Source organism: Stegostoma tigrinum, chromosome 19, assembly GCF_030684315.1.
Source record: "Stegostoma tigrinum isolate sSteTig4 chromosome 19, sSteTig4.hap1, whole genome shotgun sequence".
Classification (NCBI taxonomy): Eukaryota; Metazoa; Chordata; class Chondrichthyes; order Orectolobiformes; family Stegostomatidae; genus Stegostoma; species Stegostoma tigrinum.
Window position 1 is genome coordinate 11,154,723 of NC_081372.1, and position 12,463 is coordinate 11,167,185.

Here is a 12,463-nt window from a genome sequence, read left to right on the forward strand (position 1 = left end):
GAACAGCAAAGAAGGTTACCGCAAAGTACAACAGGATCTTGATCAGATGCCTCGGTAGGCTGAGGAGTGGCAGGTGGAGTTTGATTTAGGTAAGTGTGAGGTGCTGCATTTTGGAAAGGCAAATCAGGGCAGGACTTATACACTTCATGGTAAAATGTTGCGGAACAAAAATAATTTGGAGTGCAGGTTCACTTTTCCTCGAAAGATACGATAGTGAAAAAGACATTTGGTATGCTTGCCTTTATTAGCCAGTGCATTGACTGTAGGAGTTGCGAGGTCATCTTGCTGCTGTCTAAGACAATGGTTAGGCCACTGTTGGAATATTGCGTCAGTTTTGGCCTCCCTGCTATCGGAAGGATGTTGTGAAGCTTGAAAGGGCTCAGAAAAGATTTACAATGAAGTTGCCAGGGTAGGAGGGTTTGATCTGCAGCGAGAGGCTGAATAGACTGGGACTGTTTTCCCTGGAGCACTGGAGGCTGAGGGGTGACCTTTTACAAGGGTTTATAAAATCATGAGTGTGGACAGGGTGAATTGACAAGGTCTTTTTCCTAGGGTGGGAAAGTCTAAAACTAGAGGCCGTCGGTTTAAAGTGAGATGGGAAAGATATAAAAGGGATCCAACGAGCAGCCTTTTCATACAGAGGGTGGTGCACATATAGAATGAACTGCCAGAGGAAGTGGTGGAGGCTGGTACAATTACAAGATTTATAAGGCATCTGGATGGGCACTTAAATAGGAAGGGTTTAGAGGGATATGGGCCAAATGCTGACAAATGGGACTAGATTTATTTGACGCATCTGTTTGGCTTGGACAAGTTGGACCAAAGGGTCTGTTTACATGATGTATATCTCTGAGTCTATGTATGCTGTAAATAAAGTCTAACAGTGATGCATTGCATTCTCTATTATCCAGGGTTTGTTTTTTACGTTGATTATGTGGATCTCTTGATTATCCAGAATATTTGGTCAATTGGGGCACACTCCTGTTCCCATAGGTACCAGATACAGTAAGCATTTTACTATAATCATTCTGGTTAAATGTTACCTATTATGATCAGCAGGGGAGTAGAACTGGAAAGGAATCCATGCATCCTCCAACCTCAAGCATAACACTATGGGTGGCTGGAGCTTGCTGCTTATGGCTTGATGTGACCTTCTCTGTGTAGCCAGCTGCACAAATAACAAAAAAACATGTACAGGTATTTCTCCTATAATGCGATAGTTGTGTTCTTGTGTAACCTCACACTATAGAAAATCGCATTGTAGGGAAATCACTATAAAGTAGCTGTACCTGGACAGCAGAAAGTTCATTTTATCCATAGTGTCCACTGTTCATCCATCACATTACAGCCAATTCACGTTAACAAAACACACGTTATAGAAGAAATACCTGTGTGTGTAATGAATTTTTCAGCCCTTAAACCATTTTTCCCAATTTCAGTAGGACCTCTAAAGTTAGCTGGCAGCGCCAACTGTTATTGTCGAATGTTTAAACCTTTGCCATTTTTCATTTTAGAAACAGAAAGAGAAATTGCTACAGAAACTCAACAGGTCTGGTGCTCTCCGTGGAGAGAAATCAGAGTTAATGTTTCGGGCCCAGTGACCCTCCCACAGAACCTTCTGAGGAAATGTGGAACCTTCTGACCCAAAATATAAATTCTGATTTGTCTCCACAGATGCTGCCACACCTGCTGTGCTTTTCCAGCAGTTTCTGTTTTTGGTTCCAATTTTACAGCACCCACGGTTCTTTTGATTTTTTTTTCCCTTTTTTGATATCATTTTATTCGGCAGTGGGTGGAATATTTACTCAACTACAGTGAAATGGTTGAGGCATGATATGGTTTAAGTTAGATGTAACGAGAAATGGAATTAACTTCCGTGGTCCAGCAGTGGTCTGTAGCCTCTGCTTTGAGTGTTCTACGGGTCATCCTTGGTTTTCCCTTCTGTGTAAAAGGAGAGACCAGCCGGTCAGAGATCATTGATGAATCCCACACAGTGTGAGTAAATGTGTTTGGCATCCTTTGTCATAAGAACTAAATTTGGTTGCTGTCAATTTGGGACCTAATCAGTACATTTTGGTTTCTTTAGACCACAATTTCAGACCAAGACTTCTGTTCATTGGCTGCCTTTGAATTGCTAATGATTGCATGATGTGTAAACCCAAGCCTTACTGTACTTGTCTCCCTCTTTCTTCTCCAGGGCAGTGGTTCTCTTCGTAGTTGAAAAGATCTCCAGGAATATCTTTGACCAGCGATGCTTGGAAATGGAGCTGTGGAATAAGTATGTGTCAGCTGGTGTAGGTTAGTTAGTTTGGCACAATGTCTCAACCGTTTCATTGTGAAAACGGGTACGAACTTCATAGGGATATGATTACTATCGTCACTTATTCCCATTTCTGATCACAAATCACTGACTGTACTACTTTTCTCACCATTTTTGGCAAAGTCTCAGATTATTTCAAGTGCTTTTGTCATTTTGGTCAGAGGAAATGTTAACTTTTTCTCCTCTTAAGGAGACCAAAGTAGCAATACTACACCAGACCTGGCCCCACCAGTACCCTGTATAACATGGCAGACTAGTCTAATCAACACTGCGTAACCCTTAAAAACCCACAAGGTTTGGTAAGAATGGTAGAACCCCGACAGTGAGGAAGCAGGCCATCCAGCCCATCACGTCCACATCTCTGAAGAGCATCCGACCCTATCCCTTAACCCTGCATGTCCCAGCCTCTTCCACCTAGGACTACAATCCCTATTCACTATGGGGCAATCTAACATATCCAATCCACCTAACCCACACATCTTTGGACTGTAGGTGGAAACCGGAGCACCTGGAAAAAACCCACAAACACGTGGAGAACGTGCAGGCTCTCAGACAATCACCCGAAGGTGGAAGTGAACCCAGGTCCTTGGGGCTGTGAGGCAGCAGTGCTAACCACTGAGCTACCATGTTGCAAATTAATGCCTTTTTAGGGAAGCATGGGTTCAAATCCCAGTAAGGCAGCTGCTGAATCTTCAATTCCAGATTTACTAATTCACATTAGAGCTAGTCATTACCCACTGTGGCCCTACGTGTGACTCTAGACCCGCAGGTATGTAGTTGACCCTTAACTGCCTGCTGGGCAATTCAGTACAGCCAGCAGCTACCTGTCTTTTTGGCAGCAAGGAGAGAACCTAGTTTGCCTTGCAATCATGCAGGCTGTGCCCCACAGTCGTACAGACTATATACCTGGCGCTGAAACTGTTGCTGAAATTGTCTTCGGGGCAGAAGGTCTTTCTTTTTGAACCGACAGAAAATTTCTCTAATGGAAAATACCACGCTGTTGCATGTTAAGCAATGTCAAATACTTTGTGTTCAGCCTGTTTTACACTTGTTTTGTTGAGATGTTTTGTCTTTCCTTACTCTTTCCAGAGTAATTTGTGTTTTTCAGATTGAAACTGCATTGCAGGGTGAAAAACTTTTTTGTGACCTGTCTCCCTTCAGCAATTTTTTTTTGATCTTGTAAAATTTTTAGAATTGTGTCTGTGCTATTTTCTCCTGTTTCGCCTGTAGGAGAATTGCTGTTAAAAAATGCTCAATACAGCGTGGGGCTGGAGGAACACGGCAGATCAGGCAGCCTTATTGAAGGGTCTCAACGCAGGACTCAAAATGTTAACTGTTTCTCTCTCCACTGACACTGCCAGACCTTCCGAGTTTCTGCAGCATTTTGTTTTCACTTCAGATTGCCACCGTCCTCAGTCTTTTGACTAATTACTTTGTTAATTTTTCTTTACCCATACAGAAATATTCGTGTAATTAGGAGACAGACTGTGGACATACACGAGAGAGGGTCCCTGAATGAAGAGAAGAAACTTTTTGTGTAAGTTTTAATTCCTGTCTGTGATGTTAAGGATTTAGCCTAGCTGACTCAAGGCAACCACTCGGCAGGTCCGAAAGCAATATCTTGCCAAAGTTAATGTAATTTTTATTTACTGTGTCACCATTCTATTCCTATATGGTATGAATAGAATCAAAGAATTATTACAGCATGCAAACAGACCCTTCAGCCCAACTAATCCATGTCAACCATGTTCCCAAACTAAACTAGCATTTGGCCCATATCCCTCCCAACACTCCCTATTCATGTACTTATCTAAATCTCTCTCAAATGTTGTAACTGTACCTGCATCCACCACTTTCTGTGGAAGTTCATTCCACACACGAACCAGTCTGTGTGTAATGAAGAAAAACAAAGTTGCCACTCGTCCTTCTTATTAAACTTTTTGCCCTCACCTTAACAACGTGCCTCCTACGTTCACTTTGAGTTTAGTTTTCTCTCTGGGTAATTGTAGTGCTGGTGTACCTAGGCGAGTAATCCAGAGGCCCAGGTTAATGTTTTGGGGGTTAGGGTTCAAATCCCACTGAGGCAGCTGGTGAATCTTCAACACCAAATTCACTAATTTACATGAAAGCTAGTCTGAGCAATAATAGCTGTGACAGCTGTCACCAGTTGTTAAAAACACAACCTGGTCTCTCCATGAAAAGACATTTTGCTGTCTTTACCTGGCCTGCTTTACATGTGACTGCAGTCCCACAGTCTCGTTGGTGGTGAATTGCCTCTGAAACAGCTGAGCAAGCTGTTAAGTTCAAGCGAAATTGGGATGGGCAACGCATCTGTGTTGGCTACATCCTTGTCCCATGAAAGAAAAAAGCAATAAAGATGGGCCCTTTCTTTAGACAGGACAATTCATGGCCCAGTGCAAGCTGCAGGAACACACCTCATTTTCTGCTTGGGGGACCCTACAGCCTCCAGACTCAATATTGAGTTCAATCATTTTGGGGCCTAAACTCCCCCATGTCCCAGGCCCCCCACCTCACACACCAGACCTTGTTACCACACAGCCTGCCACTACACACACCAACCCCCCACCACCAATTGTTCCTCACTAACAGTCCCCATTAACAACTATTCACTCTCCCAGCCTGATCGTTAGCAACTCATTTGTCCAACTGTCTGTCTCTCTCTTTGGGCTCTATCCTATCGTTTACTCCCTACCCCACCCACCTCCCTATTTTCTGCATATAAACTGACGTTTTCCCAGCCACCATCAGTTCTGAGGGAGGGTCACCGGACCCGAAACGTTAACTGTTTTCTCCTCCACAGATGCTGCCAGACCTGCTGAACTTTTCCAGCAACTTTGTTTTTGTTCCCTAATTCATGGAACTAGAAGCCTTTCTAAAAGGTGCTAATGCCTGACTTGAAAGATGTTATTTTACGTAGTTTTGAAGCAATATTAATTGTCCCTTTGTGCTAATATTTAGAGATGGATATGAAGTTGCAGTGGCTTACTTTCGCACTGGATACAGCCCAGAAGATTACCAGGATGAAGATGTGAGTGTGCAATTCCTTTTTTGTGCTTTCCATTTTTTTTTTGCTCAATGGCCAGTTCGTTGGTACCACCTTTGTTCAGATGATCTGATGCCACACAAACCAGAGTTCAAATGTAGGACACCCTGAGTTTACATAGTCTGCTTTTGTCTCTGGATAAACACACTGAACAAAGAGTTAGTGATACAGATGAAGCCCTTTTTCAGGCTTTTGTCAAATACCGCCACACACACCCCAACTTTTGGTTCTTTACTCACTCTCTCTCTCTCTCGTATTTTTTTTAAAGTTACTGTTGAATCGGCTTCAAACCCCTTCAGACCGTGCTCCCCCAACCATAACTGAATTTCTGACCTGAGGGAGGATAACTGCACCTGAAATGTTAACTGATTTCTCTCTACAAATGCTGGCAGACCTGCTGAGCTTTTACCACCAATTTCTGTTTTTGTTTGATTTATGGAATCTGCAGTTCTTTCATGTTTTTGAGTTTCTGTCTCATATATTTATTATTTCTTTGGCAATTGCCTTAGACCAATCCAGTAGAATTACCAAGCTGTGTGTAAAGTTATACTATAAACTAATTTCAGACATTAACTTTGAGCCAGTCTTAGCAGACAAGTTCTTTGGCAAGTATACAAAATACACAAGTAGTGAGGCACTTGCTTAATTTCTGGAGCGGAGGGTCCATTTTCAGACAGGTGTTAGAAATGGTTTTGCTCGAGTCTAGCTCCACTGAGTGCACAGATCAGAGGGGCCAAGGCCATGACTGGAGGCTTGAGGACAGAACCTAGGTTTTGAGAAGACTTGTAGCTCAAATTGAGGTTTTGGATGTAAGTTTGCTTCGGAGGCTTCGGAGGCTCACTGATGATGTTACCTAGAATGGTGACGAAACGTCTGAAAACTAACCTTCCAGCTCAGCGAGCAAACTCACATCCAAAACCTAGGTTGACGCGCTGATGCAGTACTGCACTGTCAGAGGAGCTGCCCTTCAAATGAGAGATGAAACTATGTCTACCCTCACAGGTGGATGTAGAAAAGAGCAAGGAGGTTTACTGCAGTATAATTCCCAATTCATCGCCCTGTCCTCATATCTATGAATTAATCTGGTCCTTATCGTATTGACTATCTGCACAGTTTTGAATAACGGCTGCTGCCTTCCGAGCCCCAGTGACAGAAGCACTTCAGTCCGTGTAGAGAGTTGTTCTGAGGTTACAAACGGTGCTATGTCAACAGTATAGTGGGAGAAAGGCTTTCTTTATTTTCCTTGCCCTTCCAACACAATCTGTAGGTCAATTAATAAATAAAACAAAGATGCCGAAAATTTGGAACTGGAACAGAAATGGCTGGAGAAACTCAGCAGGTCTGGCAGCATCTGTGGAGGGAAAGCAGTGTTCACCGTTTCAGTGGCCCTTCTTCTGAAATGTGATCTTGTAAAAAGCTGATATGTGGAGCCACCGGGTACTCTCAGTCTGCACCATCCATTTCAGTTGATGGTGGCAGAATTGCATTGGAAATGTCGACCTAACTATTTGCAAAGGGCAACTCCTCTGGTACAACCCAGGTACAGTGCCCATACTGGAGCTGGGTATTGAGGGGAGACATCGGAGGGAAATCTTTCCTCCACGTCACCCATGTTTCAACTGAGGCAGGTGCACTTGACTGAAATTATGACGACCGGGTGTAGTGTTTGTGCACAGTTCGATGCGTGGTTTATACCTGATGAATGGTAGTGTGCTGTGTTGAAAGGCAATGGCTGTACCTGTTGAAATTTCTTCTTCCTTTTTGTTTTGCTCCAGTGCTGGGAAGCACGGTTATTGATAGAACTTTCCAAAGCGATTAAATGTCCCGATATTGCCACCCACCTCGTGGGAACGAAGAAAGTCCAGCAGGAGTTAGCACGCAGTGGCGTGGTAGAGAAATACTTAACCGAGTGTCCAAAATCCGTTGAGCGAATCCGTGCTACGTTTGCTGGCCTGTACAGCATCGATGAGGTAAACAGAATATACATGCTAAGAACGCTAAATGATTTCTCTTAAGGAGAGTTGTTAGGAAGCTCCCTGTGACCAGTTCCACAAATGGTAAATGTAGCCACCCTCTGCTGTTTGGTATATGTTTAACAATAATTTCTGCAGCAAGACTTCTGCTGTACAAATATTGCCGTGTTATTTGAGATGAATGGCATGTATTTGATGCAGCAGCCCACACTGCTTTTTGATAAGAACTCTCTGTCACTTAGTTTACTCTAAACTGTGACACAGAGACTTGCCTGTTCATCTCGTGGGAAAGTAAAACTTGACGACAATGTTCTGGCCAACATTGCAATGCCAGAAACACTTGATTTGTTGTAATGAAAGATCCTGATGTTGTAAATGGTTTATGGAAGCATAAATAAATCTTGAGTGCATTGGAAGAGAGGGTATGTTAATAAGAAGTAGAAAATGTTATCTTTTACAGTGCTAGTTAAGGCATTGGCCAACTGTTCCATGCATATTTACAGCCCATCAAGCTTTTTCTGATGAATTAGACCGGGGTTGATTCATATGTTAACTCCTTCTGCTTCTGTTGCGTGTGTATCCTTCAAAACAGTCTTGAACAAGCATCTATTCATCTCCATCTTGAAATTTTCGATTGACCATCCTGTCCTCAAATGCATTTTGGTTTTTGAAGCTTGGGGTTCCAGATTCTGTTTGCCTACTTTCAGCTGTTATCCCTTTTTAAGACTTCCTTGCTGCCTTTACCCCACACCCCCTGCAGAAAAACCCCAGATACTAGAAATCTGCATGAGTAGGCTATTCATCCCATTGAACTGCTGTACTTGAGCAGATTATGCTGATTGTCGGCCTCCACCCTATCTCCCTGTACAATTCCCGTATCGCATGATACCTTCAGCATCCAGAAATCTAACAATTTCTGTCTCAGACGTGACAAAGGCAGAACAGTTTCTCTTCACCTAAAGCAGCTGAGAGATTTGATTGGAGGCAGGGGAAGCAGGTAAACTCTGTTCTATTTCAGTTCAATCACCAATGCTCGAGAGAATACAAACACAGTTAAACCATCACCCACAGCCCAAGCTGTGGCATCGAAGTGATAATAGGCTCAAGGAGCTGACTGACCTTCTGTTCCTTTTTCGTAAACTTCTTAACAGCAAATGTTTGGTATTGACCTGTACTCTACTCGCTATTCTCGAGGACAGGAGCAGACTCGATAGTGATGCCCCTCAAGGAATCATGAAACTTTTATAATGCACCATGTAAAAAGAGTGCCCTCTCAAGGGCAACTTAGGACAAATTGAACTAGTGTGAAGAAAGGGAAAGGGAATCTCATTTACTGATGAAGATCCTGGAGGTCAGTTGGAGCACGCAGAACACATCTTCATTCTGAGTGAAGGAACGGAGGGTGTAAAGGCAAAATATTGAGGAGCAAGTCTTGATAGAATCATAGAATCCCTACAGTGTGGAAGTAGGCCGTTCGGCCCATCAAGTCTACACTGATCCTTCAAAGAGCATCCCATCCAGACCCACCCCTCCCCTACCCTGTAGCCTTGCATTTACCATAGCCAATCCACTTAACTTGCACATCCCAGTGGGGACCCATAGAGACACGGAGAGAATGTGCAAACTCCACATAGATAGTTGCCCAGGGCTGGAATCGAACCTGGGTCCTTTCGCTATGAGCTGACAGTGCTAACCACTGAGCCACGATGCAGCCCGGAATGCAGTGAGTGTGAAGAATAAACTGGGATATTCCCAACAGCACATGGCAGAAACGTAGCTACCTGAAAGCAAATGGTCTTGTACATTTGATGAATACTTGAATAGCGAAGACGAGAAATGTCTTCACTCCCGAGAATGGTAAGCCTGAGGACGTCTTTGCCCTTGAGGCCAAAACACTGACTGTGTTCAAGAAAAAGTTAAATATAGTTCTTGGAGCTAAATGGATTGAAGGGTGTGAGGAGAAATGGGACCAGGGTTGGATGGCAGAGCAGGCTCGAAGGACTGAATGGCCTACTGCAGCTTCTATTCACTGTTTAACTGGGACTTTCTTTGTGGTGACAGGGTCCTGAAGGTGATGAAATAATAAAGAAAGCGGTGGATGATCCGGAAGGATTTGTGCTAAAGCCACAGCGGGAGGGAGGAGGTAAGGTGATGATTTTAAACTTCAGAGCAAGTCGTCCTCTTGTACTTGGGGCCCGATGGTTGCCCGTGAGGGGAGAACCTGGATATCGGAGAGCCTGGCTGGTATTCCACAGTGGCCCAGAGTGCCACTGAAGTTTCTTTAGAATGCTGGATGTCGGCCATGGCTCCGCAGGTAGATCAGGAGTTTACGGGATCAAGTCCCACTGTCACGAATGAAACACAAAATCCAAAATGACACTGTTTCGCAACAGAGTTCAGATGACATTTTTCAGTTGAGACGTTAAACTAAAGCCAGTTGACTATGTATCTATATGCCCCATCTGTCACCTTCAGACTAAACTATCCCACCTTCTAAACCCCTTTTTTGCTGCACTGTGAGCTTCTAAACACTGACTCAGTGTATTTTATTAAAGCAATAAAGCAGTTTTCATTTATTAACATCTTTAACATCAGAATGTCCCAAAGTACTTCATAAAAGTGAAAACCGACTTGATGAGTGAGTGTGGAGTTGGATGAACACAGCAGGCCAAGCAGCATCTCAGGAGCACAAAAGCTAACGTTTCGGGCCTAGATCCTTCATCAGCGAGAGGGGTCTAGGCCTGAAACATCAGCTTTTGTGCTCCTGAGATGCTGCTTGGCCTGCTGTGTTCATCCAGCCTCACGGTTTGTTATCTCGGATTCTCCAGCATCTGCAGTTCCCATTTATCTTTGAGTGAAATGGTTGCTAGTTAAGGGTTATTAAGATAATAGGAAAAGCTAGACAGAGAAATGAATAACCAGTGCTACATTTAGACTGCCATGGCTACTATAGTAGAAGCCATTCTGGGAGCCTTGGGTAAAAGATCAGACAATGGCTGTAGGAAAACAAAGATAATGAGAGGCACGTGATGCCATGCTGTGATCTGTGTAAAACTTGACAGGGTTCTGTAACCTACCAGAGCAAACTTTAGGGGCGGCACGGTGGCTCTGTGGTTAGCACTGCTGCCTCACAGCACCAGGGACCCAGGTTCAATTCCACCCTCGGGTGACCGTGTGGAGATTGCACATTCTCCCCGTGACTGCGTGGATTTGCCCCGGGTGCTCCGGTTTCCTTCCACCAGTCCAAAGATATGCAGGTTAGGTGGATCAGCCATGCTAAATTGCCCGTAGTGTTCAGGATGTGTAGCTTAGGTGGGTTATAGCGAGAATGGGTCTGGGTGGGATGCACTGAGGTGCGGTGTGGACTTGTTGGGCCGGAAGGCCTGTTTCCACACTGTGTAGGGATTCTAATTCTAATACTCTTCCTGGTGACAGTTTTCCTGTCTACATACATCCACATGAAATAAAATTATCCTGATTTCCTGAAGTCCTCTAATCGTTTTCTCAAGTTGACCTCATGACAAACAGCCATGTTAGGATGGGTCTGATGGAGACAATTAGGAAACGCATTCTGGAGCTTCAAGCGTAAGCAGCTGAAAGTGCTACCAACAGTAGAGTGTTGAAAATCAGGAGAGTGGACGTGGCCAGAATTGGAAGAGAACAGATACTTTGACGGGTTGTGGGCCTAGAGACAATTACAGAGTTAGGGCAGGACAGTAAACAGTTATGGCTGGAATTGAGAAACATGCAGGCATTAGCAGACTGTGTGTTAGTGGAGGTCAGCAAGCAGGAATGGGAAGTGTGAGATGAGTTATGATAGAGCTGTCAGAGATCTGGTCCATTCGCAGAGATGAAATTGATAGCGAGCAGTGGTGAAAACAGCTGCAGGAATGGGGACTGAAACCTTTCAAGGAGTTTGCATTAAAGAGAGAGGTTGTTTCAAAGGTGGTGGATTATTTGTTAATTCATTTACTGGATGCAGCCTTTGCTGCCCGGCCACTGGTTATTGTCAGTCTCTAATTAACCAGTTGAAAGTGGACCACATTGCTTGGGTCTGGTGTCTCATGGAGGCCAGACCAGGTAGAGTCTAAAGGAATTGGACAAATGGGCTTTTTCAACAATTGACTATGTTTTCATGGTCATCCAGATTTTAATTGAATTCAAATTCCACCATCTACCATGGTGGGATTTGAACCTGGATCCCTGTTATAAAGCAGAGGTCACCTCCCCTTCTCTGATAACTAAAACCAAAACATCCAGAGAGGCGCGTCTCGCCTTAGTATTTTCAGCTAAAAAGGAGTGTGAAAAGTGGTGTAATGAGCTGCCAGTTTGTTATAAAGGAGTGGTTAAATATAAACAAATCCCTGACACCCACTTTACAATCAATAAATAACAATCAGTGAACAAATTAACTAAATTATTAACATTCCCGAATAAAACAAGTTTCTAATGGTGTCCTGTTCTGATAAAATCAAGACCCACTTCTTTTATAAACCAAAATAATTTTAAAAATTTAATTACAGCCAGGATATGTCTTCCAGAATGTTCTGTACCTTCTCTGGTGATCTTTAGTCAGGAGTGCCTTCCTCTGACGAATTCTTGATTCAGGAACATTAACTGAGTGCTGCTGTGCCTTTAGTTAGATGATGGTTACTCGGAGAGCTTAGAGAATTCTGAGAGAGCCAGTGATTTTGTTTCTCTCTTTAGAGCTGATGGTTGATAACTCATATAAGACAGCAGTTGCACTCTCGCTGATTTTCAGATGCCTTTTTTTTTACACCCTCTGACATCAATTTCTTACAATAGGATTTTTTCAATGTTGTCAAAACCATCAGATTTAATTTTTTTTGTGTCTAAGTGCCTGGTTTGTATTAATTGGCTGATATTCAAGCTGGTTGCCTTGCTAACAAAACAAAATTCCTTCCTGGATTGTTAACTGTACAGCTTTTAATACAAATGTCTCAATATCAGGAGTTCTCTGCGCCCCTGCAGCCCACAAGTTGCCCGCAGACACTCTTTTTTGAATTTCCAAGCACAGAAAAAGCATATCATCTTTTAAAGGGGACCACAGACATTTCCCCAACCCCCACCAATAATTTTACAAAT

General features: G+C 43.5%; 1 protein-coding gene across 1 annotated transcript in view; it reads left to right on the top strand.

Annotated features, from left to right (window-relative positions):
• The window catches only part of gss (glutathione synthetase), a 48,570-nt gene that overhangs the window by 28,647 nt on the left and 7,460 nt on the right, over positions 1 to 12,463 (top strand). Inside the window, exons 7-11 of the mRNA XM_048550596.2 lie at positions 2,198 to 2,278; positions 3,780 to 3,857; positions 5,300 to 5,369; positions 7,160 to 7,354; positions 9,419 to 9,500. Coding sequence (XP_048406553.1) covers positions 2,198 to 2,278; positions 3,780 to 3,857; positions 5,300 to 5,369; positions 7,160 to 7,354; positions 9,419 to 9,500 — 506 coding nt within the window. The remainder of the gene's footprint in view (positions 1 to 2,197; positions 2,279 to 3,779; positions 3,858 to 5,299; positions 5,370 to 7,159; positions 7,355 to 9,418; positions 9,501 to 12,463) is intronic.